At 46.8% G+C, this 25,295-nt stretch overlaps 4 protein-coding genes across 10 annotated transcripts; 3 read left to right on the forward strand and 1 right to left on the reverse strand.

Annotated features, from left to right (window-relative positions):
• The first annotated feature begins 437 nt into the window (after positions 1-437).
• Positions 438-3,503, forward strand: LOC136527198 (uncharacterized). The gene is made up of 7 exons (XM_066519823.1): positions 438-838; positions 952-1,012; positions 1,890-1,984; positions 2,077-2,110; positions 2,450-2,504; positions 2,585-2,627; positions 3,106-3,503. Exons 1-7 carry the CDS (start codon positions 572-574, stop codon positions 3,175-3,177), a joined length of 627 nt encoding a protein of 208 aa, XP_066375920.1. The 5' UTR covers positions 438-571; the 3' UTR covers positions 3,178-3,503.
• Positions 3,504-4,682: 1,179 nt separating this feature from the next.
• Positions 4,683-9,096, forward strand: LOC136527949 (protein SEEDLING LETHAL 1, chloroplastic-like). 4 transcript variants are annotated; one of them, XM_066520816.1, is made up of 2 exons: positions 4,683-5,970; positions 7,698-9,096. In XM_066520816.1, exons 1-2 carry the CDS (start codon positions 4,727-4,729, stop codon positions 7,819-7,821), a joined length of 1,368 nt encoding a protein of 455 aa, XP_066376913.1. In that variant the 5' UTR covers positions 4,683-4,726; the 3' UTR covers positions 7,822-9,096. The 4 variants fall into 4 exon arrangements, with proteins under 4 accessions (XP_066376913.1, XP_066376915.1, XP_066376917.1 ...); XM_066520818.1 differs by lacking the exon at positions 7,698-9,096 and adding an exon at positions 6,677-7,472 and having other exon boundaries at positions 4,686-5,970; XM_066520820.1 differs by having other exon boundaries at positions 4,687-5,970; positions 7,588-7,699.
• Positions 9,097-9,154: 58 nt separating this feature from the next.
• LOC136527197 (glycerophosphodiester phosphodiesterase GDPDL7-like) lies at positions 9,155-17,012 on the forward strand. 4 transcript variants are annotated; one of them, XR_010776722.1, is made up of 12 exons: positions 9,155-9,412; positions 10,263-10,420; positions 10,544-10,840; positions 11,069-11,178; positions 11,310-11,811; positions 12,019-12,063; positions 12,146-12,433; positions 12,535-12,674; positions 12,828-13,305; positions 13,405-13,804; positions 15,604-16,057; positions 16,685-17,012. XR_010776722.1 is itself a non-coding variant. In XM_066519822.1 (10 exons), the coding sequence occupies exons 1-10, from the start codon at positions 9,396-9,398 to the stop codon at positions 13,704-13,706; spliced, it is 2,337 nt and encodes a 778-aa protein (XP_066375919.1). In that variant the 5' UTR covers positions 9,155-9,395; the 3' UTR covers positions 13,707-15,203. The 4 variants fall into 4 exon arrangements, 1 of the variants encoding a protein (XP_066375919.1); XR_010776723.1 differs by lacking the exons at positions 15,604-16,057; positions 16,685-17,012 and adding an exon at positions 14,074-15,203; XR_010776724.1 differs by lacking the exons at positions 15,604-16,057; positions 16,685-17,012 and adding an exon at positions 15,142-15,160.
• A 1,666-nt stretch (positions 17,013-18,678) lies between these two features.
• Positions 18,679-22,972, reverse strand: LOC136528948 (probable LRR receptor-like serine/threonine-protein kinase At4g37250). Its single transcript, XM_066521958.1, has 2 exons — positions 20,705-22,972; positions 18,679-19,654 (listed from the first exon to the last, which is right to left on the reverse strand). The coding sequence occupies exons 1-2, from the start codon at positions 22,671-22,673 to the stop codon at positions 18,906-18,908; spliced, it is 2,718 nt and encodes a 905-aa protein (XP_066378055.1). The 5' UTR covers positions 22,674-22,972; the 3' UTR covers positions 18,679-18,905.
• Positions 22,973-25,295: the final 2,323 nt, after the last annotated feature.

Below are 25,295 nucleotides of genomic sequence, written 5' to 3' on the forward strand. Positions count from 1 at the left end.
TACTAGGAAAGTGGGAGTATATTGGAAGAACTTGTAATATTGTTTCTATTTTATTTAACCTTTTTATATAATTTTGAGACTATGAAAAAATACAGAGTATAATATGATTTGGTACTAGTCCTTCCATCCCTAAATAACCGTCGCTTTTAATTTTCGCACCGTAAGTTTAACTGTATTGGTAAAAGATAAATGCAATATTTTTTATCTCTAAATAAATTTATTATAATAATAAATTCAAATATTTATATAATAATATTAATTTTATATTATAAAATATTAATATTTTATATATATTTAGTCAAAGTTATTTATCAGAGAACGAAAACGACCCTACAGAGGGTGTAGAAACCAAATGGAATTCATTATTTCTCGGACATAGAAAACTAAGAGTTCAAAAAAAAAAAAAGAATAGTAGAAACCTGACACCCACATAAAAAAAAGTGAGAACTAGAAACAACCGCCGTGTCACACCACACGGCGGCCAGAGCCGCCAGAAATTCGTGCTCTCTCCGTCCGCGGTGCTCACCGAAACTCCCGAATCTCCCAGCCACCGCCGCCGTGCAGTCAAACCATGCAGGCGGTGGCGTTCACGTCGGCTCCGGCCATATTCGGCTACGCCTCGGCCTCCGCCTCCGTGCGGCCCTGCCGCAGCGTGGCTCCGGTCATCGTCTCCTCCAACTCCGGGCGACCCCGCCGCCGCGGCGCGCGTGGCTCCATCCAGTGCGAGGTCGCCTCTTCCTCGGCGCCATCGGCAGCTGGACCCCAGGCCGTCCGGTGGGCCCAGAGGACCGTGGTCATCCCGCCTCAGCGCCGCGGGTGCCACCTCATCACCAACAAGGTGCTCTTCTCCTCCATCATGCGCCCCCTCGCCCCCTGTCGTTCCTAGTAGACGTACATAAGTTCAGTTTGCCTGTCGGGTGAGTTGATAGTGTTGTTTATCGTCTGTCGCAGATCGTAAACGAGATAAGGAATGACCTGGCCGAGTTCAAGTGTGGCATGGCGCATCTGTTCTGTACGTATTTATTCACAATGGATGCGTTTCCTGCAATTTTTTTGGTGCATAGTTGATTTTGTGTATCAATTTTTTCTCTCAGTGATGAAAGTTACGTGATTATTTAGTGTCGATGGTATACTATTGTCAGTCAGAATCATTAAAACGGAGAGCATAAGATAAGTAGGCCACTGGACGGTCACAATATCTAGAGTTGGTCTGCGTTCCCAGTGCTTTTCATGTCAAAGCTAGTATGGACAATTGGAAATAGGTACATTGAGAAGCTTTGAAAAAGTTGTGATCATTGACTGATGAATGCATCATTTGTGAGCGGATATGCTTGGGAGAGAATTCAAGCAGAACTCACTGGAACAACCATAATTTGAATTCTTTTTTTTATTTAGTTTCATGGAGATGCAAGTTCTGAGTGGATTCTAGCAGTTGGCTCTTACATCTATATACTATCAGTGTTGGCAAATTCTGTAGTATTTCTTATTCTCATGTCCACCATTTGAGATTTTGAACACTTGGGCGATACATAGATTTTTCCCTTTTGGTATTTATGCAAAAAAGGAAGAAAGAAAAAGAATTTGCTGTTACTTGACTTTGTTGCCCGTTCAGGCGCATAGGAAGAAAAAGAAACAATATTCATGTAGACTAGCACTTGCTGCTAAGAAATATTGGGTATAATGAAAATATATTCAATTCATGTATTTTCATGGTGATTCTAATTAGAAGAGAGAAGAACAGAAACTTCAGAAAGAAGAAGTACCCATGAAACCTCATGATATATTAGATTGAATTTTTATGTAGACTTTCTGTATGCAGTCTCTGACAAGTATATTTCAGATACAGTTCTCAATATTTTTAGCACTAGTAAAATGGTCATGCTCTACAGTGCAGCACACAAGCGCTTCGTTGACTATTAATGAGAACTACGACTCTGATGTCCAGGCTGACACTGAAACATTTCTTAGTCGCATTGTTCCAGAGGTGAATGCCATGATATATCTTGTTTGATTCTGTTCATGGAGAGAACATTAAACTGGTGCTTTAATTCATGTTTTTGTTTTTATTATGATCAGGGTCCATCTGCTCCATGGAGGCACACTATGGAAGGTTAGTTCTTTGACAACTGATGTGGTTGGTCTTCAGCATTCCTTTTTACCATTATTTGTTTTCAATTATAGCATTGTGCCTATTATTATTTTAAGAGACAGACAAACAACTATAATTTGAATATTAGTATTTTTAGGAATCTTTTTCATCCTGCTATTATAGCGTTGGAGTAAACTCTAGTGTAGCAAATATTGGAGCTACTGTTCTTATTAAAATTCCACACATTGGATGTATCTTATTTGTGTCATTGTTTCTGTTGTTTCTACTTTTTTAGGCAGAGACCATGTATTATGCATGCATGATTTAGATCACTCACAAATTGTCAAGTTCTGTTTGCAGGACCTGATGACATGCCAGCACATATTAAATCATCAATGTTTGGTTGTTCCCTGATGTATGTAGACCCCCTTCACCCTTCCCAATAACTTTTGATGTGTCAAAATTGTATTTATAACTCTCGGTGTATTGCATCAGGATTCCTATCACCAATGGGCGTCTCAACATGGGAACTTGGCAGGCACGAAAATATCTAACTTGGCTTGTACCATAGTGGTGCCTCTAGTATCAGTGTTTAAGGTTCTGTTTTCAAGGCGGCTGTTGAGAATAAATGAGGATTTCAGATAAAGAACTGAGTAAAGTTATAGTATAAGCACAAGTTAGTGTATTAAGTCTGCAGCAAATTGCTTTGGGATTATTACCCGCAACATCGTGTCAATATTTGAAGCAGCTAAAACTCATTGTTGTTTATCCCCAAGGTTCCCACCTGTTCCAGTTTGGTACACACCAGTGTTGCGTTATGTCGGACTGCACACTGGGGACCTAGGGTTGCTAGCGTGTGTAGCAGGATCCATACGCATGTGGTGAGGTTGAGTGTGGTCTGTGAGTTATGTGCATCTGCCTTACTGTTGAGTATATCACAAAAAGCAAAAACAAAAATGATCAGTGATCAACCTAGCTATATCTGGGACCTAATGTTGAGCATTCTGATTTTGTAGGGTATTTGGCTCTGTGAACATCGAGACTATGCTACTCCTCGAAAGATTGTGATCACGCTCAATGGAATCTAATCTAAAGTGATCTATGTTATAGCTGGAAATGCAATGCAGCAATTTCAACATGTTTAAATCAGATGCACCGAAATAGAAACTTTTGTCCCAATTGTGATATGAGCTCCAGTGGAGAATGTTACTTGTAATATGATGCTAGTATGAGGGGAACAGAATCTCCTAACGAGCTTCTTCTCATGTTGAGCTTGTTTAGTTATCTTTGATGGTTTAAAGAAATGCTTTTATAAGTTGTTATAAACACTGAGGTTGTTTTTGTTTAGTTCCCTAAGATGGCTAAGAAATGTTTTATAAGTAGTTTCAAGGAAAAGCTCCATTGCCTTTACTCCCCTCCTGCTGTCAACAGTTTTTCACTCATGGGCTCCTAGGAAGTGCCAATTCTCTATTTGGCTTGCAGTCCAATGGCTGTTGGACAGCTGATCGCTTGGCTCAAGGGAGGGTTGGGTTGATCAAGTTGACGAAAATTGAACACTGTTTGTCGTGATGTTTGCTCTCAAGACACAATAGTCTCCCGTGGAGGATGAATATCAAGCAGCGCAACATTGATCTGGACACAAGGTGCCCGGTGTGTATGTGTTTTTTTTTTGAGTTGTGTATGTGGTTTGACGAGAAAGAAGGACAATGCTTTCTGAAAACCGACGTGCAAACAAGCAACATCGAGGTGAGGATAGCCACAACGTCTGGCAGGCTGGTGTCTGACGTAAGAGAAGAGGAAAACGTGGAGATATTAGGCTATCTCCGACAAACACCCAAAATACAAGATTTATTCGTCTTTCTTTCAATGGATTTTCAGGAGAGAGGATATTCATATTTGGGTTGTGTCTCTCAGACAACCCAAAATAGGTCTTTCGTATAGATAGTCTTTTGGAGGCTGATTTTAGATCTCTCGCTACCCATTTTAGATTTAGGTCTCCTTATTGGAGACAGTCTTAGTGTGAGAAGAGGAAGGGAGAAGTTTTAAATATTAAAAAAAGAACTATGTTATATTGGCAATGCCAAATTAGAAAAAAGATGTCTACGTAGCTGTTATGGGCCGGTGATGCACCACTTAACAAAGTTTAGGATTATTTCTAAAAAAAAAAAGGTTTAGGATTCAAGTTGGTGAATCTAAATGGAATGCTCCTACAACCAGCTCGCGATCCAACTGACCCAAATTGACGATACAATGCCATAGAGCCGAGGAAAACTAAAAAAAAGGAAGACTGATCCTATGCTTATGCTCTAGGGGTCTGTTTGGATCAGAGCCAGGCAAACCTGTCTGGCGCGACCACGGTTCCTAGCGTCCGATTTTGAATGCCTGACACTAGGATGGCTGCATGGCCGGTGGCCGGGAGTTGCCTGCCATAATCGCTTACAACTGACAGCCTGTTCGTTTGGTTGTGGCTCGTTGTAAATGATCGTTAGCTAGAACAGATCAGTCAGCAGTATTTTTTCTGAACCAACAACGATACGAATCAGCCAACCGAACAGATTGTAATTTAGAAGCCAGGAGGTACACTTAGAGATGGAAAACCCTTCGTAAGGATTTAAATAATTATTTAAATTATTTCCCATGAATTTTTCACTGTGGAAAAAAAAGGCTGGGATCAAGGGGAAATTAGCTCTTACTCGCATTTTTCAGTCAGACCTCTCGGGTAATTTGTTCAACAGCACGGCGTCCTCTTCCGTTGCCCAAAATCCCCCAGCGCACTCCAGTCCAGGCAAAGCCGCGCCAGGCATGTTCGCTTCTATCTGCCGGCGGCGGCTCCTCCGCCTTCGCCAAATCCCCTCCGACGCCGGCATAAACCCCAGCCTGCCCAACCCCAGCGATGCCCTCCTATCCCATGCCTGCTCCTCAGCTGCCCTCGCGGGCTTCCCCGTCTCCAAGCCCTGCCCAACCACCATCTCCTACCTCATCTCCTGCGGACTCTCCCCCGCCGCTGCGTCCGCCTGCAAGCGCCGGATCCGCTCCACCGCCAAGGCCGACGCCGTCCGCGCGCTCCTCCGCACCTACGGCTACACTGACGCTGACATCACCGAGGTTGTCCGCAGAGACCCGTCGATCCTCATCCTCGACCCTGACCGGATCCTCCGGCCCAAGCTCAATCTTTTTGCTTCCCTCCGCGTCAAGCCGCGGACGCTCGCCACCGCGCCGACCCTCCTCACGCGCAGCCTCGACAAGCACCTCCTGCCCTGCATCCAGTTCCTCCGCGGCATCATCGGCGTCGACAGCGACGTCAGTTCCGCGATCTGCCGCGCCCCACGCGCCCTCCACCAGGCCGACCTGAACAAGAACATGCGCCCGGTCGTGGACGCCCTCCGCCGACTCGGCCTCCCCGACAAGTCCATCTCGAGGCTCCTCACCATCGACATGTGCGTGCTCACAATTTCTGTCGACCGCATAACCCAGATCTTCGATGACATCAAGGCGCTCGGCCTGGGCGTAACAGACACGGGCTTTGTCTACGGCGTCAGCCGGTTCTGCCGCCTCAGTAGGGAAACGTGCCTGCGAAAGGTGGCCCTGTACCGGAGCTTCGGCGTTTCTGAGGGCGACCTCCAGAAGGCGATCAAGAGGCAACCCACGATATTGGGCTTCTCTGATGAGAGCATAAAGAAGAAGCTCCGGTTCTTCCTGGATGACTTGAAGTTTGAACTAAGCGAAGTAATGGAGCGACCTGTGCTCATAGGGTATAGCTTGGAGAAGACCATCATACCAAGGTGTGCTGTGATAAGCGTTTTGATGAGGGAGAGAAAGATTGACCCCAACATCAAGTTACCTTGGACATTGCTTGGTAGTGCCAAGGTTTTCTCTGAAAGGTACGTCTTGAGGCATGCTCAGGATGTGCCAGATGTTGTTAAGGCATATGAGGGTAAAATTGCATTTGAAGGATTTAGGGATCGGGATGTTTTAGTTCCACTGAAGCCATGAGGCTAGTCTAGTAGGATTAGATCACAAGGTTAGGGATCGGGATGTGTATAATTCTGATGAAGGCTCTTCCAATAATATTGGGATCTTGAAATATGTCGCTGGAATGACTTTAGTGCTTCTTTTATTTCCGGGATGAAGATTCTTTTGTCCTTTCTAATTGATAACTTTTTCATTTATTAACAACTAAGGAAGATCCCCATTTTGTTGATCCTCATGCAATGTGTTCATCCACTGAGTTTCACATACAGAACAGTTAGGCGTTTAAAAGTGAAAGCTTCTTTGCTCTCTTTACAAGAGGGTTCTTCTGGGTTTGATGGTTTCTTTTGTCCCTGTTGTATTTGTCAAGTTTGTGCATAAAATTCCTATTCTAGATGGGGCTCTTGCCATGGTGAGTTACAATGCCGCCAACTTAATCTTAAGCTGGATAGATCACTGTAGTGGAGATAAAGCTGATGAATTTTCTTATTGTTGCGTGCCTATGTTACATCAAGTCATTAATAATAATGAAAAAGAACAATTTCATTGGGAAATACAGAGTGGTAACAAATAGCTGTTGACATAAATTCATCTCTTGTATAACCTTGGTTCCACCAGGTGCGTGGAGGGCTTCCATAATTCTCAGCGTTGAGACATTACTAGGATACTGAGTAAATATTACCTCAATATGTGAGTGAACACAATATTTGATTAACTTCAGTCAATAATGAGCTCCGTGCCACTGTCTCCATTGGAGAAAAGAAGTGCTTGAGGATTAACACTCTGGTACTCCACTATTTGCTCTCCATACTTGCACCCTGAACAGCGCCTACTAGAATCTGCATCTAAGGTGTAGTTTGTGGTTTATCGTTTGCTAATATGCAAAGTATGACCTCAAAGGATGCTCCTGACCTTTGCAATTGTTGGCATATGATTGATGATTTTTTATAGCTGGTTGTCCAGTTCTTTGTGTTATAATGTTTTGTTCAAAATTTGACAAATATACTTCTTAATAATGCTTAGCTGAAGTTTCATCAAGGTGTCCTTTTCTTTGGTTGAGAACTGAGAACTTGATTTGTCAGTGTTTCACACCATTCTAACTCTTGGATATGCTAATAACTTAAAAATGAGGTTTGTTCCTTTGTTTTCAGTGTCCTAGAGACAAATCTCTCTCTCTGTCTCTCTCTCTCTCCCCATCCATATGGTATATTTTGTACGGGGTAAGCTATTTATCCCCATTGTTAAATTATCATTTAGGGGTTCTTGTGTTTTTACCTCTGTTTTGAAGTCCAATTGTGATTTTGCCCTCATTTATGTAACTTTGTGATTTTGCCCTACCTTTTCAAAATGAAGGTAGAGTTTACCCCTATTCAATTTAGATGAGTTAATGGTGTCAGTTCAGCTAAAAAAGACTAATTTTCCCATGTGAATTTGCCCCTAGGTTTTTTTTTGGTTGTAATCTGTGATTTTTGTAAACAAGTATTGGCACAGGGAATAATAGATTGATTATTGATTATTGAGGGTGACAGGTTACACATATAGGCAAGGAAGACCTAGGAGTTGGCTTATGGAAACAGAACCAATCAACGGTAATCCTTGCATATAATATCTCAATAATATCTATCCTCATCCTGTGCAGGTGTGCAGGCTTAGGGCCCAAGCAAGGATGGGATGTGCAGCCCAAGGAGGCCTGCCGTACCCTATTGTCTAACAATTTTAACCTCTATTTTGACATAAAAAATCTGGACAACATTTTGAAATGATTTTAAAATTTGCAAATATTTGAAATCTATGAAAGGTTTAAGAAGTTGCATATGTTTAATCAACCATTAGCGGAACCTGGGAGGGAGGTTAGGGGTCAGTACCGTCTTTTATTTTTTCTTTTTCTTTAATTCACTTGTTTGACCTTCAGCTAATATAATCTAGAATAGGGGTGAACGAGGGTAAAATCACAAAGTTGAAAAGACGAGGATAAAATGACAATTGGCCTTCAAAGTAGGGACAAGAACAACAATCATTATCATTTGAAACATAGTGGTCCCATATGTTTTGCATGCATTGCCACCCAATTGTTCTTGAATGGTGGCATTTTTTTCCACTGATGGTTTGAATTTTACTATGACAAGCACATCAAATGGTGATACATATTTATGGTTAATCTCTTTTCTTTTTCGTGGCATCAAGGCTGCAGTAGGATAGGTAATTGCCAGGGACCAATTGTTCATGCTGTCTTGGCCACTTGGTTAGTGCTCAGAAATGAATCCTTCTCAATTACACATGTATCTAGTTCTCTCAGTAAAATTATGAATCTGCAAGGTCCAGGAAAATAGCAGATCTCATTATTACCATCATATGAAAACTTCATGCTTGACCTTTTTTTTGTATTTTAAAGTTTTTTTAAAAAGATAATTGTTTCCTATGGAATACAATAGTATCAAGATGCTAGTCGTAATACAATTTGTTGACAATTTTCTTTCCAAGTCTGGACACGCATTTTTATATGTAGCAGCACTCAGTTTCTGGTCGTAATTCATTGTACCAGTTCTGTATTCGATCTGTCTTCTCTCCACCTGCCTGTATTCTTGTTCTGTTGCATAAGTTCCTTTTACAACCTTGTACCTTCGCACAGACAAGCAACAGACCTTGTTCCCCTCCACAAGGCATGCCACCTATGCTCCACCCTACCACCTAAACGCACATCTGTGCAGAAAACGTTTTCTGCCTTCCTTTCTCACTCCACATAGTCCAACTGCATACTTTCTGACACAGCGATGAACAGTTGCATAGCAGCAACGTCCCATGCCACCACCAGAAAATCCATGTTCCAAAGCCTATTGTTCAAAAAGAAAAAGAATTGCAAAACTAATACATCATAAATGTGAAAATGATGATTAACATGTTCCCATTGCTGGACAACTGGAATATCTTGATTTCTCCTTGTATTGTTGCTAGCAGTGCTGCAGGTTCATGGGAGGCAGCCCTGGAGTGCAACCACATAACTCGCTGCTGGAGATCTGGTTCAGATCAATATGGACATTGGTGACAGGACGGGGGGGGGGGGGGGGGGGGGGGGGGGGGGGGGGTGTTTAATGTTTTAGAAGTTAGCAAAATTTATCTGGTCACTCCCTCGACAAGGACAATGGCAGTTGAGACAGGATCCAGGACATTGCAATGGGAATGCCATTACCAAGGCAGGTAACATACTAACAGCAGGCTGACAGTTCACTCTGTTGCGAGAAGAGCGTGGCCTTGGCAGCCATCCTGACAGTGACAGAAGCCACACGGCTGGTGGCTGAGGTGGAAGATAGAGATCACTGAGGGTGCTAAAGAATCAGTTATGAGGAATATATTGCGGTAAGCTTAATTCAATTCTTGCTTTTTTGAGGAATTTACTAGGAGGAAAGTGGAAAGTTTCTATATGAAGGTTTGAACTGTACATTCATTAATTCAAGTGAGCATTTAAGACATATACTAGAAACTGTGTAATAACTGACATCATGAGTAATCACAAAGAAACCATCCGTAAGTATTTTATTATAGAGTTGTTATTCCATCTCTTTCCTGCTCTGCAGGAGAAGATACTGAATAATTTACTTTTCTGTGCAAGTTAGTTTTCTAGGTTAACGCTCGCAACCAGTGGCTGGCGTTTTAAGAGAACTTTATTTATAGCACTGTTTTGTTTGGTCTTGGCTGAAGCTACTCTTTTGCCTCTTCTCCGCAATCTAGCATTGAGAGTTTAGAACCCTTCTTGCCTCTTCTCCACAATCTAGCAGGAGAGTTTACAACCCTTCTTCTGTGGGTTTGGTGGATATTTGTCAAGAAGTCAAAGTCTCATGTGTGGTAGGAATTTTTTCTTTCCTGAGCTTGTTTATTTAGAGATTTCAACTTTCTGAGGTTGTATTCCATTTTTCTTCCAATTTTAATTCTCTTATTTCCAGAAAAATGTTTAAAGGCATAATGCTCATACCCTGCTGTTTGTACTCCTCAAGTGCTGGGTGGGTTTATGTTGCCCTCTTAGGTAGCGTGATCATTTGACTTTATGTGTTTTTCCATCGATGCGGGATGCTGCTTTCCTTGCTTTACTAATTTGTCACTGTATCAATAAATATTGGGTTAATGTTATGAAAAAATGTTTCAGTTTTCATCTGTTGCAGGTGCAGTGTTTTAATGTCTGTGCATAATGCTTTTCTCTTCTCAATTGCAGCTCTTCCATATGTGCATCTCACAGAACTATTTTAAATGCAGCCTGCTCCTCGCTACCAAATGGTAGTAATATATCCTCTTACTTTCTTTTCCTGCTATTGCTTCATGGAGCTAGTGCTGCTTTGAAGGATCCAGTACAGAAATGGCAGACTCTAAGCGGTAAATATGCTAACAGCTAACGTGTTATATTTCTGTACAAAGTTATTTGGTTGAACATATCCTATGTATTCGATGCATTGCACTGCATGATATTGCATTATTGCTGACCCTCTTACTCTTTAGGTGCCCCTCCATTAGTCATAGCTCGTGGTGGGTACTCTGGGCTGTTCCCTGATTCAAGCCAATTCGGGTACCAGTTTGCCCTGTCGGATAGTCTGCCTGAAGTTGTTCTTTTCTGTGATTTACAACTTTCAAGTGACAATGTTGGATTCTGCAAGACTGGCTTGGCACTTGACGATTCAACGCTAATAGCTAAGGTCTTCCCTAAGAATGACAAGACATACAAAGTGAATGGAGATGATCTGCACGGATGGTTTTCAGTCGACTTCACTTCAAATCAGCTAATGGACAATGTCACATGTAAGTAAAAATTACTCGAGTAACTTTTCAAGAAGCTTGTGGTCTATTTTTTTTTTGTATGCTTGAAGATTTTCATGAAAAAATAAGAAATGAGTTGTTTGAATTTCCTTGCCTTATGGAGTACCTATAAGGTTCGTTTGGGATTATTAATAGGTTTTAACTGTGAAACTTCTCTTCTAATCTCCAAACAGTATCTACTTAGTATGTCATGCTCTGACTATCCTGTAGTGATCCAGAATGTTCTGTCTCGCCCAAGCATATTTGATGGCACCATGGGAATTAGCCTTGTTGATGATGTTGTAGAACTCCGCCCTCCTCAACTTTGGATTAATGTACAGGTAAACATGGTTTCACTGCTAGCTATATAGTTCTTCCCCTGGATTTGGAATGTTGGTTCCACACTCATCCATGTTTTCCTCCTATTGAACTATTCTCCTGCTAATAGCTGTTCTTACGTTCCTGTTTGTAGTATGGCCAGTTCTTCCTAGATCACAAGTTAAATATCGAAGAGTATATATCATCGAGAGCAAAAAAAATTGGGGTCAATTATGTCTCCTCACCTGAAGTTGGATTCTTGAAAAGCCTTGGTGGGAAGCTCGGGAAAAGCAATGTGAAGCTCATTTTTCGGTTTCTCGATCAACAACTCATTGAGCCTTCCACAAAACAACCTTATGGAGCCATTCTGAAGGACTTGAAATCTGTCAAGGCTTTTGCCTCAGGAATTCTCGTCCCTAAGACTTACATTTGGCCTGTAGACAAGGATCATTACTTGCAGCCTGCTACTACTTTGGTGAAAGACGCCCATGGCCTAGACTTGGAGGTCTATGCATTTAAGTTTGCCAATGATTTCATTTCAAGTTACAACTACAGCTATGATCCTAGTGCTGAGTACTTGCAGTTTATTGATAGTTCTGACTTCTCTGTTGATGGTTTCCTCACTGACTTCCCATCGACAGCTTCAGCAGCCATTGGTAAGGACCACTGCATGTTGAAAAAGCTAAACTGTTGTTCAAAAGTAGTTCGGTGTAGACTAAATTATGCCATAAGAGTATGAAGTATGATTTTTTGTCACTTCATGCTCGAGAAGTTACAATGATTCTTATGATTTGACGTGATCATTGATTCTTCTATCATGCACTCTCTAACCTCTGCAGGTTCTTTTGTCTTTCTTATTGTAGCTTGCTTAGCACATACTAAGGACAGCCCTGTTCCTCCTCCTGGAAGTAAGAAATCTGTCTTTTAACCTCTTGTCCTAATTGAGATATTCTGCCATATTGCACTGCACTAATATCTGAACTTGGCTAGATGATACCAGACCACTGATCATCACCCACAATGGTGCATGTGGCTTATTCCCTGGCTGCACCGACCTTGCATACCAACAAGCAGTGGAAGACGGTGCAGATATAATTGACTGTTCAGTACAGATGTCAAAGGACGCAGTGCCATTTTGCTTGGACTCCCCGGATCTTACAAAAGGCACGACAGCTGCAACAGTGTTCTTGACAAAAGCTGCTACTGTGAATGAAATACAGAATGGGTCTGGCATCTTCTCATTTGATCTTCTATCGAACGAAATCCAAACTCTAAAACGTAAGTATCATTCCATTTTGTTTGCCACAAGTTCTTGCTTCTCAGTTCAAACTGTTAGCATGTTCCACGCTAACACCTTCGTTTTGGTTTTGTCCCTTAAGCTGATCTTATTGGCCCATACAATCAAGAAGGACTGAAAAGAAATCCGGCAGCAAAGAACAGCGGGAAACTCATGACTTTAGTTGATTTCCTGGCCTTCTCAAAGAGCAGCAACATCTCTGGCGTACTAATCGATGTTCGTGTAAGGAAGCTTTCTTGAATCCATTCTTACTGCCATTGTAATTGGCAGATTAGACTTGTAGTGAACTTAAATATGAGTCTAATTTAACTAACCTGATCAGTAGGGCTACAGAAATCATGGAGGCTTTTACATTTCAAGTCTCATACTTTGCAGAATGCCCCATACCTTGCAACCAGAGGCATTGACATTGTGGATGCTGTCTCCAGCGCGCTTATCAATGCCAGCTATGACAAAGAGACCAAGCAGCAGGCGCTCATCGCATCGGACGACTCCGCCGTGCTCAGAGCATTCAAGAAGTTCCCAGCGTTCAAGTGTGTCCTCCAGATCGGCAATGCGATCAGCGATGTGTCCAAGGCATCCGTGGAGGAGATGGCCAAGTTCGCGAACGCCGTGTCCATCAGTCGGGGCTCGGTTGTCCAGGCGCAGGGGTCATTCCTCTTGCGGTTCACTGATGTGATCGACAAGATGCACGCCGCAAACCTGTCGGTGTATGTCGGGCTGCTCAGGAACGAGTTCATGAACCTTGGGTTCGACTTCTGGGCTAACCCAATGGTTGAGATCGTGACGTACTCATCTCTGATGGCTGATGGAATTGTGACCGAGTTCCCTGCAACGGCAGCGGAGTACTTCAGTGAGTATATGTCAGCGTAACATTCTGAACTGCTGAGCGTCCATATTCTTACCAGCATGGCTTACATTCTTGAATCTCCTGCTTTTAAATGCAATGTAGGGAGCCCATGCAGTGACTTCAGTAAGAACCTGACCTACACGATCATGCCTGCAAAGCCTGGGTCTTTGCTCAAACTGACAGACCCCAGTGCACTGCCTCCGGTGCAGGGGCCAGCACCAGTGTTGGAACCTGCCGATGTTGTGGACCCACCGCTGCCACTGGTGACCATCAGTAGCCCTGGAGCTTCAGCGTCTTTGAATGGTTCCAGCACTACCAGCGGTGCAAGGGTGTCCACTGCAAGCTCTGGTATTTACTTGTTGGTAATTGGACTTTCTGCGTTCTTGTTAGTGAGCTCTCAGTAATCTGAAGCCTGGGTACTGGAACTGTATGCGGTTTGTTCAGCATTTTGACCCTTCCCATCAGGGCTGATTTATACTGCAAGAAAATGTACTTTAAGCAGGTAACACACATATCGTAAAATTTTGTTTTGTTGTTTGGAATTTGGATGCTAGACTTGTACGAGTAACATACTATATATAGCAGAGCTGCAGTTTGCACAACCAATTCGTTTCCAGGAATTATTGCAAATTTAGAAATGCTAGTGACTTGCATAAAGACGAGATGCTTGCCATCAGTTCATTTTAAATTCATTACTAAAATGAAAGAGGCATATCGGCAAATTTTGGTTTTGCTTGAAGGATAATTTGTTTCCTGCCACTCCCATGACAGATTTATGTGTTAAGTCCTAAAAGGTGTGTGAATTGGGATCTCAGCAACTCCAAGAGCCTTTCTCAACTTGAATTCTATATTTCTGTTTGGGTCACATCTATCTTGCTATCTACGTACTCCGTTCTGAAATATAATAGATTTTGAGTTATCCTGAGTTGAACAATCTTATATTTTACTAATATTTTTGTAATATATCTCTTTGATATCGAAAATGATATTATTCTTCCTCATAAATTTAGTTAAAGCTAATTTTATTAGAATAAATTTGGATCAATGTATTTCATGAGAGGTTGTATGAAGCCGTCGCTTACTCCAGCTACTCCTCTCTGGCGATGGCTGTCCGCCTCCCCGCTGCTGTCCCACAAGTATTCCTCCTATTCGCACTCGTGCTCTGTTGGGTACTTCTTCCGGAACATCCACGGGCCACTTTTGCACTGACGACCCAGACCGCATCTACTGTGTACTATGTTTATGGCATTTGTTGTGTTATATATAGTTGGAAAATGGTTGATTAACTGTGTCATCGTTCATTGCCGTTTCTTGTGTGCAGCAAGTGCTGTGCCGTGTAGGAGTGCTCTAAGCCTCTAATACATGGAAACTCATGCGAAACATCTGAGATTTAGGTACATGAATGTATGACCTGCCATCAACAGTTGGATTGTTTGAATTTGGAAAGGAATATATCAAATTATAGAATTTAGAATAGGAGAAGATTCGAGCAGCTTGAAGAACAAGCTAAACAATCCTATAACATCAATGCTGCCCACTGCTTTTGTCTTACAGTTCTGTGATGTGAATTCGCGTGGGATGTGAATTCATTGGCTATCATAGGAGATCAATTAATTCATGCATCTCAGTCAAGTGCTTTTGGATTGTGAAAATGTGCTATCACTATCAGATAGGATGTGATTTTCAGATCTGTGCAGTGCTTATGAATTGATGCATAGAGTGACATTTGGTTTCTATATTGTGATTTTTCATGTTCCCGTTCCACCCTGTTGTTTGTCATCTGTTGTTTACAGTAGTGTCTTTGGGCACTTCTAGACTATGATTTCTTTTAAATTTTAGGGCACTTGGCTGCGACATGAAGTAATTTGACAGGCATGTCATTTGAGAATATGACAATGATAGTTCAGCATTATGCTATCTTTTTTTAAAAAAAAAAAGTTCAGCCTTATGCTGTCAGGAAGTACCCTTACTGAAGCAGTACACTTGGAGCTGACCATTTCTGTCACATCACATGCGACATGTTGGTGTGAGAGCACTTGAAGGGCGTACTTCCATTTTGAAACACTTATCAGAGGCCAAGCTATAATGTTGGCTACATCCTGCACGAGGATGTTGCTCGTCGGCAATTATTGCAGCCATTGGCTCTTCCTGCAGGAGGAAATGACATTTCTAACATGTTGAGATGATACTTTCTGCTTGCATTTCGTGCATATTGTTAACAAATTTACTATTCTTCATATGGCTATAACAATATTCTACAAACTGCTGAAGTACGTTTTCTTACTTTTTGAATGGAGACAGGATGGTCCTTGGTTTTTTGGGGCTGGTCAACGCAATTCGTTGAGCACAAATTTGGGAGAATGATACAGGTAGTTTAGCAGAAGCAATTTTGTCAGACCTAGTTCTGTATATGTCCTTATGGTTCCCAAGTTAGTAGCGCTCGTATATCTGATTCAATCCACTATAGTCGTGTTCTTGTTTAGTGTTTCTATAAGATTGATCTGTTTGTGTCAAAGATATACTGTAAGTCATGGTTGTCTTTGTCTTATTTTCTAATCATATAACCACGATTTCAGTTATTTTGAGAGACTATTTTTGAAAGTTATTTTGTCAGACCACTATGACTTACCTTTCAGTGATATCCTTGACTAGAGGAGGTTTACAGTCGTTCTGAAGTGGAGTGATGTTTACCAGCTAAGAGTACTTTGAAGTTTACTAAGAAGAGTTCGTTGCTTCACACATTTCTCTGGTTAAGGTATGCTTATCTTGAGCAACAGAGTGACACACGAGTTTAGTCCCTTCTGGCAAATCAGTAGCACACTAGCGTCATGACTATCGCTAGAAGAGGCCATCATTCTTTTTATTTTTTGTTAAGACAGGAAGCCATCAAATTTGGTATAGCACTATACTAAGTAATCACCTGTAATTGCTAGTCCAGAAGGATGTCGAGTAGCATTCACCTGCCATCCCACATGATCCCTTTCACATGATCATGTATGAACTGTGGCTGCAGGAACCATGTGATCAAGTATCCTCCCCCTAAAATTTACCCCCTATCACTTTGTATGTTAGGATACATGCATGGAGTATTAAATATAGACTAAAAAAATAACTAATTGCATATATTGCAACTAATTTGCGAGATGAATTTTTTAAGCCTAATTAGTCCATGATTTGACAATGTGGTGCTACAGTATATGTGCTAATGATAGATTAATTATGCTTAATAAATTCATCTCGCGGATTACTGAGGACTTTTGTGATTTGTTTTATTATTACTATCCAAACACTTCCGTGTGACACACCGATGCGACACCCGATGTGATATTCCTAAACTTTACTTCCTGGATTTTAACACCACCTAAATCCAAGATCATCCCAGGATGATTCCAACAGAAGCCCCTGATCAACTGACAAGGCAACGTCATGTTTGACCACCTGGTAGCGTAGACAGAAGATGCCTGAACTGCTAGGTTTAACATGGAGCACTGGATCTAGCAATGCCAGACAGCTGCCTGATGAGTTATGGCGAATGTCTGCATCAAAGATACTAATATGTAATGTTGAGGCTGCACCTAAGTTCTGCCCTGTAGATTTTTATGCAGGAGTTCTCCGTTTTCTTTATTCGGTTTTCTCTAGGTTTGCTCACCCTGAGTGGCAGCAAGGTTACACATGCTGCTAGATCTGCTTTAAGCTTTAATCGCTCGTAATGCTGTACTAGTTCTTTTGTAAACTAATGCAAGATAATGTGGATATGATAGTATAGATCTGCAGGCTGGATTTTGATCTGACAGAGGCTATGATAATCCATTATCTTATCTTGTAATTTACCCTCCACCGTCAGCTGTTTTTTACTTGTGCTTCGATACTACTGTTGTGCTGTTGGATCTAGTTGCGCACAACTGGATCACTTCGCTTGTACAGTTGTACACTTGTACCGCGAAACTGGATGGACTGTTTGTCAAGGCTGCTGTTCCAGTACACATGTAGATGCAGCATGCTTATCCACTGTCGCTGCCCTTACACTTGCACTCTTCTTGTGATTCTCTTTTAGCCTTAACCATTAATTAGCGCACGCTGACCTGCTTTATGAGCCTAGCTTGTTTCACAAGCCTTTCCTTGAGTGACTGCACACTGATACCACTGCATTTTTCTAATGCAGCATGTGAGCTGTGACAGGAAACATGCCATTGGGGCGCATGCCGTTGCCGTTGCATGAACCTTATTTCTGGGGCATATGGGTGCAGTGAACTGTATGTTGTTAACCTGTCACTAGCTGGGTCTGGGTTAGGACTAAGCAACCCGTGCTTACTGGCTAAGATCTGTCAATCACGTGCCACGAGGCGAGGGCGGTAGGGACGAGAAGTGCAGCAGGAGTGCAGTGCAGGAGGACGGGTCCGGCAGAAAAACCCCGGCCGACACGGCCGCCTGTTACATGCTCGAAGCACTAAACGCCCAGCTTCCCCCACACTTTAGGCCCGGTTTAGTTTCCAAAAATTTTTACCTCCTACAGTAAAAGAGCATGTTTAGACACATGCATAGAGTACTAAATATAGACGAAAAAAAAACTAATTACACAATTCTCGGCAAAATTGTGAGACGAATCTTTTAAGCCTAATTAGTCAATAAAAAGCCTTAAGTGCTACATAGCCCATGAAAAGCCTTAAGTGCTACAGTAACCCACATGTGCTAATGACCGATTAATTAGTATCATTAGATTCGTCTCGCTGTTTTCGGATGGGTTCTGTAATTTGTTTTTTTATTAGTATTAAAAACCCCTCCCGACATCCTTCCGACACATCTAATGTGACACCCAAAAATTTTGACCTCTCCCCGACTGAATACACCCTTACTCTCTGCTTGCTGTGGCCTGTCACACGCCCGTGGTCCGTGTCCGTCTCCGTCTCGAGGAGGGCGACGCCATGATGGGCCGTGGCGACGTCACGGTGAAAGGAATACGAGGTAGACCACTGCATTCCCTGCTCGCTGCTGCGGACCGCCGGAGCAGACATGGCGGGACACCACGTTTTGTTGCGTCCGCGCGCCGGACGGACCACCGCCACGTTGGTTTGGCTTATAAGCACGGCGGAAAATGGTTTGACGTGAGAAAAAAATATTATTCGTTGTCAATTACCACCGATAAACAGGCTGCACGGAGACACATGCCGGTGGCTCCTAGCGCCTGGCAAAGCAGCAGCAGCCCTTGTTGAATTGTTGGCCGCCTCCGGCTCCGCCTCCGGTGCACTGAACCGGCACGGCAGGTTCAAGAGCCATCACGATTTGGTCGATCAGAACCGTTGATCGTGTGATCACCAGACAGAGTCACTGTCACAGTAAGGACAGATCACGAGATCCACTGAGACGCAAACGTAAAAAGGAGTATGCATATGCATGGCTTTCAAATTCACGATCACAAACACAGAGGATTAGTAGGTTAATTAATTCTCGCAGCACCTGCAAAAATTAGTGACAGATCTACGTACACGCCCTAACAAACAAGCTCGCCGCCGGTGATCACCACCGCCGCCACCGTCCTTGCACTTGCAGTAAGATTATTGCGATCAGTGGTAACGACTCCAAGCACAAGGCCAGTTTTTTTTTCCTCAGGGAACAGCGGCGCCACTGCTGCTCGCGGCAGCGCCGGGCGCTGCCGCCGCCGCCGTTCGCTCGAGCACCATCACGGCGTCCCTCATGGAGGGCCGCTTGCCGGGCGCCATGGCGCAGCACGCGAAGGCGAGCCTGAAGCACGCCAGCAGCGCGTCCTCCCTGCCGTCGGCCTCGCCGCGGAGCGTGGGGTCGGCCATCCGCAGCACGCGGCCGTGCTCCTCGGCGGCCACCAGCCCCGCGTGCCACTGGCACAGCTCCACCTCCGAGTAGACCCGCCCGGAGAGCAGCTCCAGGAGCACCATGCCGAAGGCGTACACGTCCCACTTGGCGGTGGGCCGCAGGTTTTTCAGGCACTCGGGCGCCTGGTACGGCGCCGGGGCCGACGACGACGACGCTGCCGCCGCGGCGGCGGCGGACGACGACCCGCAGGGGCTCGCGCCCGGCCCGGGCATCTGGGACAGGTCCGGCAGGCTGCTCGTCGAGTGCATCGACCGCTTGCTTCCGAACAGCCGCGCCGACGCGCCCGCGTGGTAGTGCGACGCCGCCTCGCCCGACAGCAGCCGGTCCAGGCCGAGGTCGCCGATCCAGGGCTCCATGTCGGCGCCCAGCAGGATGTTGCTCGGCTTCAGGTTCCCGTGCACGCCCTTCTTCTCGTGGATGTACGCCAGCCCGCGCGCCACGCCGCGCGCGATCCGCAGCCGCGCCTCCAGGCTCAGGTGCAGCGGCGACGACGACCCGAACCGCCCTGCAGATGACAACCAAGGACAGTTCTTTCAGTATTTTGCTTGATTTGCAGGTTAAGAGGACTACTAGTATTCCCAGAGGGACGAGCCTATTCGCTTGCTGGATATTTTTTTCCCACATCAAACCAGCCAGGAGTAAATAATCCACGATTGTTTACGACGAAACGAATCGGCTGTCTTCGGGTCTTCAAGACTTCCAGCAAAATTGCAATGATTTGTGTGAGCAATGACAGTTTTTTTTTGCACTATCAGTACTTATGACCAGTACGATTAACCAAGGAGTAGATGAATCATTACTACTAATGCGCATTTAAGCTGCTGCACGTACAATCAGTAAAGTGCCATCTTTTCATAGGACTGAAGCCCAGCCAAAGACTCCAACTTCGCAAATGATTATAGGTTATGAACTGTACAAGTGAGAGTGCATTGATGGAATGTGATCGGTTGGGCTAATCCCAAACTTAATTACGAGATTAATTAAGCGTTAAGCTTTTGTCCACCTACTCATCATTTATTTTCAACTAAATAAGAACTGTCGTGATCGGCAGCAACCATTAGAATTCTAAGGGTTTGCCCCCTAGCCCACAGCGCGATTATAAACAAGAGAGGCACCCTTGGCGTCACTATCTCTTTAGTTCCCGTGACTATTCACATAACCGATCGATTTGGCGTTGGAGGATTTAGGAAGGCCGTCTACCTACGTCCATCCAGGTATTGCAAGATCTTCATCGCGTTCTTCACCAACTAGGAGCATCAAGCCCCGATCTGGTGAAGACTAAGATCTACTTCATCTATATTAACTTTATCACATCTCCGGCGACACATATAGCGTTCACATGCTCTGGTTAGTATCTAAAATTAATTTCCGTATTTAGATGAGTCTGTTTAAGCTAAGTTAAGATCCTATTAGTCTAAGTTATAATTCAACATGCATCACGAGTTCTGTTAAGATGTCGGTGTCAAATCAAGCATCTTTCCGATGCAATTTTTAGTATCTGAATGAAAGTTAGTGCTGAATGTGGTAACGCAAAATAGACGACGGAGGAACTTACTGCTGAACGCGATGTTGGCGAGGCTGCCATTGGGGGCGTAGTCGTGGATGAGGAGCTTCTCGTCGGCGCCCCTGTAGAAGCCGCGCAGCCGGAGGATGTTGGGGTGGCGGAGCCTGGCGACGGCGCGCACCTGCGCCTCGAAGTCCTTGAGCTTTTCGGCGCCGTCGCTCTCGCCGATGCGGCGGACGGCCAGCGCGGTGCCGTCGGCGAGCACGGCCTTGTACACGATGCTCGAGCCCGTGGCGCCGAGGATGTAGGCCGACGCCTTGAGCAGCGTCTCCATCTCGAGCTCGCCGTCGCCGTCGACAGTCACCAGCGTCGCAGGCGCGGGGGGCGCCTGCTGCTGGGGCAGGTTGTGCTTCTTGCTGCCGCCGTGCTCCTGCGGGGTGCTCCGGCCGATGAAGCTTCCCCCCCTCTTCTTGAGGTCCTCCTCGTCGTCGAACTCGCCGTCCGACGACGCGGAGTACTCGGAGCTGTCCGAGCCGTCGTTCCTGCGGCCAATGCAGCACCCCATCGACGTGGACGCCCTCTCCTCTTTGCCTCCGGCGATGTCAAGCGTCTTGACCCCGCCGTCGATTCCTCGCGTGCTCTTCTGCTGCAGCGGCGGCGTTGCGTCCTGCTCCCGACGCTGCCGCCTCTTCTTCCTGACGTGGTACGCGTACATGAACAGCATGAAGAGGAGCCCGACGCCAGCGATGTCCCCGACGACGATGGCCACGATGGCCGCAGGATGAAGCTTATCCTGCCCGCTCGGCGGCTGCCCCTGGGCTCCCGGCGGGGCGCGAGCGGGGTTCTTGGGGATGGCCGCGAACGCCGGCGGCGAGTCGGTGGCGTTGGGAGGGTTCGAGAGCGACGACGGGATGGAGCACGCCTGCTTCAGCGGCGGCCCGCACAGGTTCGGGTTGCCCTCGTACGCCGCCGCCGGCTGCGCGGCGAACGGGCCGGCCTGTGGGATCGCGCCGGAGAAGTTGTTCCGCGACAGGTCCACCGTCGCGTTCGCGGGGACGAGCGCGGCCAGCTCGGTCGGCACCGCGCCAGCGAGCTTGTTGGACGAAACGTTGAGCAGGCGGAGCCGTGCCCCCGCGAAGTCCGACGGGAGGAAGCCATTGAAGCCGTTGCCGCTGAGGTCAACGAGCTCCAACTTCCCGAGGCCCCCGATGGGGAGCTCGCCGGCGAGGCGGTTGCTGGCGAGCCCCAGCACGACGAGGCTGGGCAGCCTGCACAGCGCGGCGGGGAGGCGGCCCTCGAGCGCGTTGCCCGAGAGGTTGAGCTCCTGGAGACCGCGCGCGTAGGCCGCCGCCCCCGCGTCTGGGAGCTCGCCGGAGATGGCGTTGCCCGCGAGCGAGAGCACGCGGAGCTCGGTGGCGTTGAGCAGCGTGGCCGGCAGGCCGCCGCTGAGGCTGTTCCCGGAGAGGTCGAGGTGGCGCAGGTGCTCGACGTGGCCGAGGTCCGGCGGCAGCGTCCCCGAGAGCTGCGCGTTGGGGAGCACGAGGCTGATGACCCGCGACACCGTGGCCGCCGCCAGCGACGCGCCGAGGCCGCCCGCCGCCGCGGTGGCGTTTAGCGGCGCAGTGGCGTTGGGCGCGGGCGCGGGCGCGGGAGCGGAGTTGCCGTTGCCGTCGGCGGAGGCCGAGGTCACGTTAACCGCCGCCGGTCCGGCGTTGGGCTGCGGGAAGCCGTTGCAGACGACGCCGTTCCAGGCGCACGGCGCGGCGTCGCTGTAGGTCCAGCCGGCCAGCGCGCCCAGCGGGTCCGCGGTGACCGCGTTCTTGAAGGCCATGAGCAGCACCCCGTCGGCATTGAGCCCGCGGGAGCGGGCGCACAGCGAGGCGAGAAGCAGAAGCAGCAGCCACCCCACCGCTCCCGCCGCAGCTCCGCCGCCGCCCCTCCTCCGCCCATCCATTGCCGCTGAGGCGAGCGAGCTTCCTAGACGGCCAGCGCCGGCGCCAACATGTCCGTCCTCGATCATCCTCCTAGGCCGCTAGCTTCGTTGGCTGCATAGCACAGCAAGCGTTGACCGACCCGCTCCGGCCGGCTTCCTTGGAAGCTCAGCGCCCTCCCCTCACGGTCAGGGCTCAGGAGGAGGAGGAGGAGCAGGTGGAGAGGCGGTGCGAGCAGTGCGAGGTTGGCAATGGCATGTGAGGCTGGCGGGGCGGGGTGAGTGGAGCGGAATAAAGAAGCGATGCGCCGGGTGGGTGGCCGCGTGGGGTGGGACGGCCGTGAAACCTCCCCGGTTTTGAGCTGCCCAACCCGGCCGTGGCTCAGATTCCACGCCCCGGCCGCTATAAATTTTCGAGTTGGGGGCCGGACGGCAGCCGGCATGCAGTACACACGTCGTTGTCGCCTCTGACCTCGCCCCTACCGACTACTCCTACCGAGAGGGAAGAGACTGACAGACTGCTCCGTCTCCATATGGATGCAGTTTGCAGTAGCAGGCAAGTAGTAGGCGCAGCAGCTGTGCTCGTGGTCCAGGCAGGCCGTCGTCTGGTGGCGTGGATCATGGCATCGTAAAGCGTGACGCTGAGCATCGACCTGCCGTGCGCGCCCAGGCCCTCCGGTCGGCCGGGACTCGGGTCTCCATCGCCGGCCAGCCGGCCGGCCGCGCGAGCGATGCTTTTGAGTTGGGTCGCGGTTGGGGACGGACGGATAACGGATTAGTTTCGCGGATATTGCTACGTGGTCTTTGTCTTTAATCATGTGTGGTGCGCGGGTGCTGATGCAGAAAAAACGGCTTCTTTTTTCAGTTAGATCAGCGTCTCTGAGTTTGGTACTGTACCGGACGGGGTGCTGGTCGTCTCTCGTTTGTCGTCTGCTTTAAAAAAAACAATCTTTTGGACAGGAATCGGACACTTCATTCATACTTGAACGCTGCGTGCTAATGCTACGTCTGGGGCAGATGTCTGCCGTTTTCATATACAGTTTGGTCACGTTTTGTAGAGCTCCGGTTCCAGTTAAAACAGTTTTAGTTGCGGCTTTATCTATGGAGCAGATTCACATGAGGAGCTGAATCTGTTTTTAGACCGTCCGACAAAACAGTTTCTCCTTATGATGAAAATGGATGAAATATCCAGAATAGCCTTTTTTCTTTTTTTTTCTATCATTTTATTTCTTTTTATTTATTCTTTTTCTCACTGCCTTATCTCTACCTTATCACCCCGCACATGGATAGGCCTCGTGTAGGTCGTTGCTCCTTTGTTCCTCTTCCTCGTGCGTCGACTTTGTCGTGTCTCCCCGTGTCGAGGCCACGGCTCCTAGCACCTCCCGAGCAGCGCGCATCGCCCTAGCCCTGCCCCCGCATCTCGCCGCCCGCGCGCCCCATAACCTCTACGGCTGCGCGCCTCACCAGCACCCGGGCGGGGCCTTGCTCCTGGTTCCAGCGGATCAGGCACCGGTGTCCAGCAGACGCACCGCTGCCGCCCTCGTAGACGCGCCGGGGGCAAAAGAGACCCATGGCCGCGATGGGGCCCGCTACAACTAGAGAAAGTTGGAAGAAGCCACAAATTTTAGCTCCTACTCTCTCTATCTCCTCCCTTGTCTCAACTAGAATTCCGGGGCTTCTTCCTAAGATCTGAGGAGGTTGGAGGCGTTTGGGCAGGTGGAGCCTAAAAACGAATTTAGGAGCCGGCGAAGGATACGTAACAAACGGGCCCTTACACTTCGCGCTACCCACCTCCTATCGGGCATTTTTTTTTATAAAACTAGATAAAAGTACTGGCTAGGCTTGCCAATTTGCCATCAGTGCTATGTTGGGGCCGTTTGGTCGGGCTCCCACTGTAGTGCCGCTACAGTACATGTCAGAGGAGCTGGAGCCACACGAATCTGTACCAAAAGGCCCATAACCTGGCCGGCAGACGAAGGCTTGTATGGGGGACCTCTGGAATAAATGCATGGATGGGAGATCGTCGTCCTGCGATGAATGCGGGACGATTTTTCCATCTATGCCGTATTTGTTTAGAGAAATTTAGAGAAATCTGTGTTCTGAATAAAAAAAAAAACGGATCAGGACACGCCAACGGGCCTATAAACCTTGACACTGTGCCATCAGTGCAGGGGTCCCCCGGAAGAGGGAAATTCGGTTGTCACGTTACTGTACAACATGCTAGTGTGAAAAAGGAGTTGGAGGACGAGAGGCCAGGAGGAGATGGAATCTTGATGCATGCCATGCATACATGCGCCCATGCCAACGAAACCTGCATGGTGGCCACCCACGCGGGATAAAAACGGTAGGGATATTTTCCGACCGTATTTGAAACCGAATCCGTTTAGAGGGGTTGAGATCTGTCCGTATCCGAGTTCGGATATCCAACATCCGATACCGTATCTGTATCCAAATACTCAAATCGCATATTTATGATGTCGATATCCAATCGTATCCTATCCGACATAGTTGACACTATCCGTATTCGAATCCAAATCCGAACAAAAATATAAAAACAAATATAATATCGGTGATATTCGTCCATAACCGATCCGTTTTTATCCCTACCCACGCATGCATGTGCCCATGCACGCACGACGACGACGACCGTGAAATGATCGAGCGCCGCTGCCCTGTCGTCGTAGCATGTACTGTACACGTCTGTCGCCCCAT

This window comes from Miscanthus floridulus, chromosome 19 (assembly GCF_019320115.1).
Source record: "Miscanthus floridulus cultivar M001 chromosome 19, ASM1932011v1, whole genome shotgun sequence".
Classification (NCBI taxonomy): domain Eukaryota; kingdom Viridiplantae; phylum Streptophyta; class Magnoliopsida; order Poales; family Poaceae; genus Miscanthus; species Miscanthus floridulus.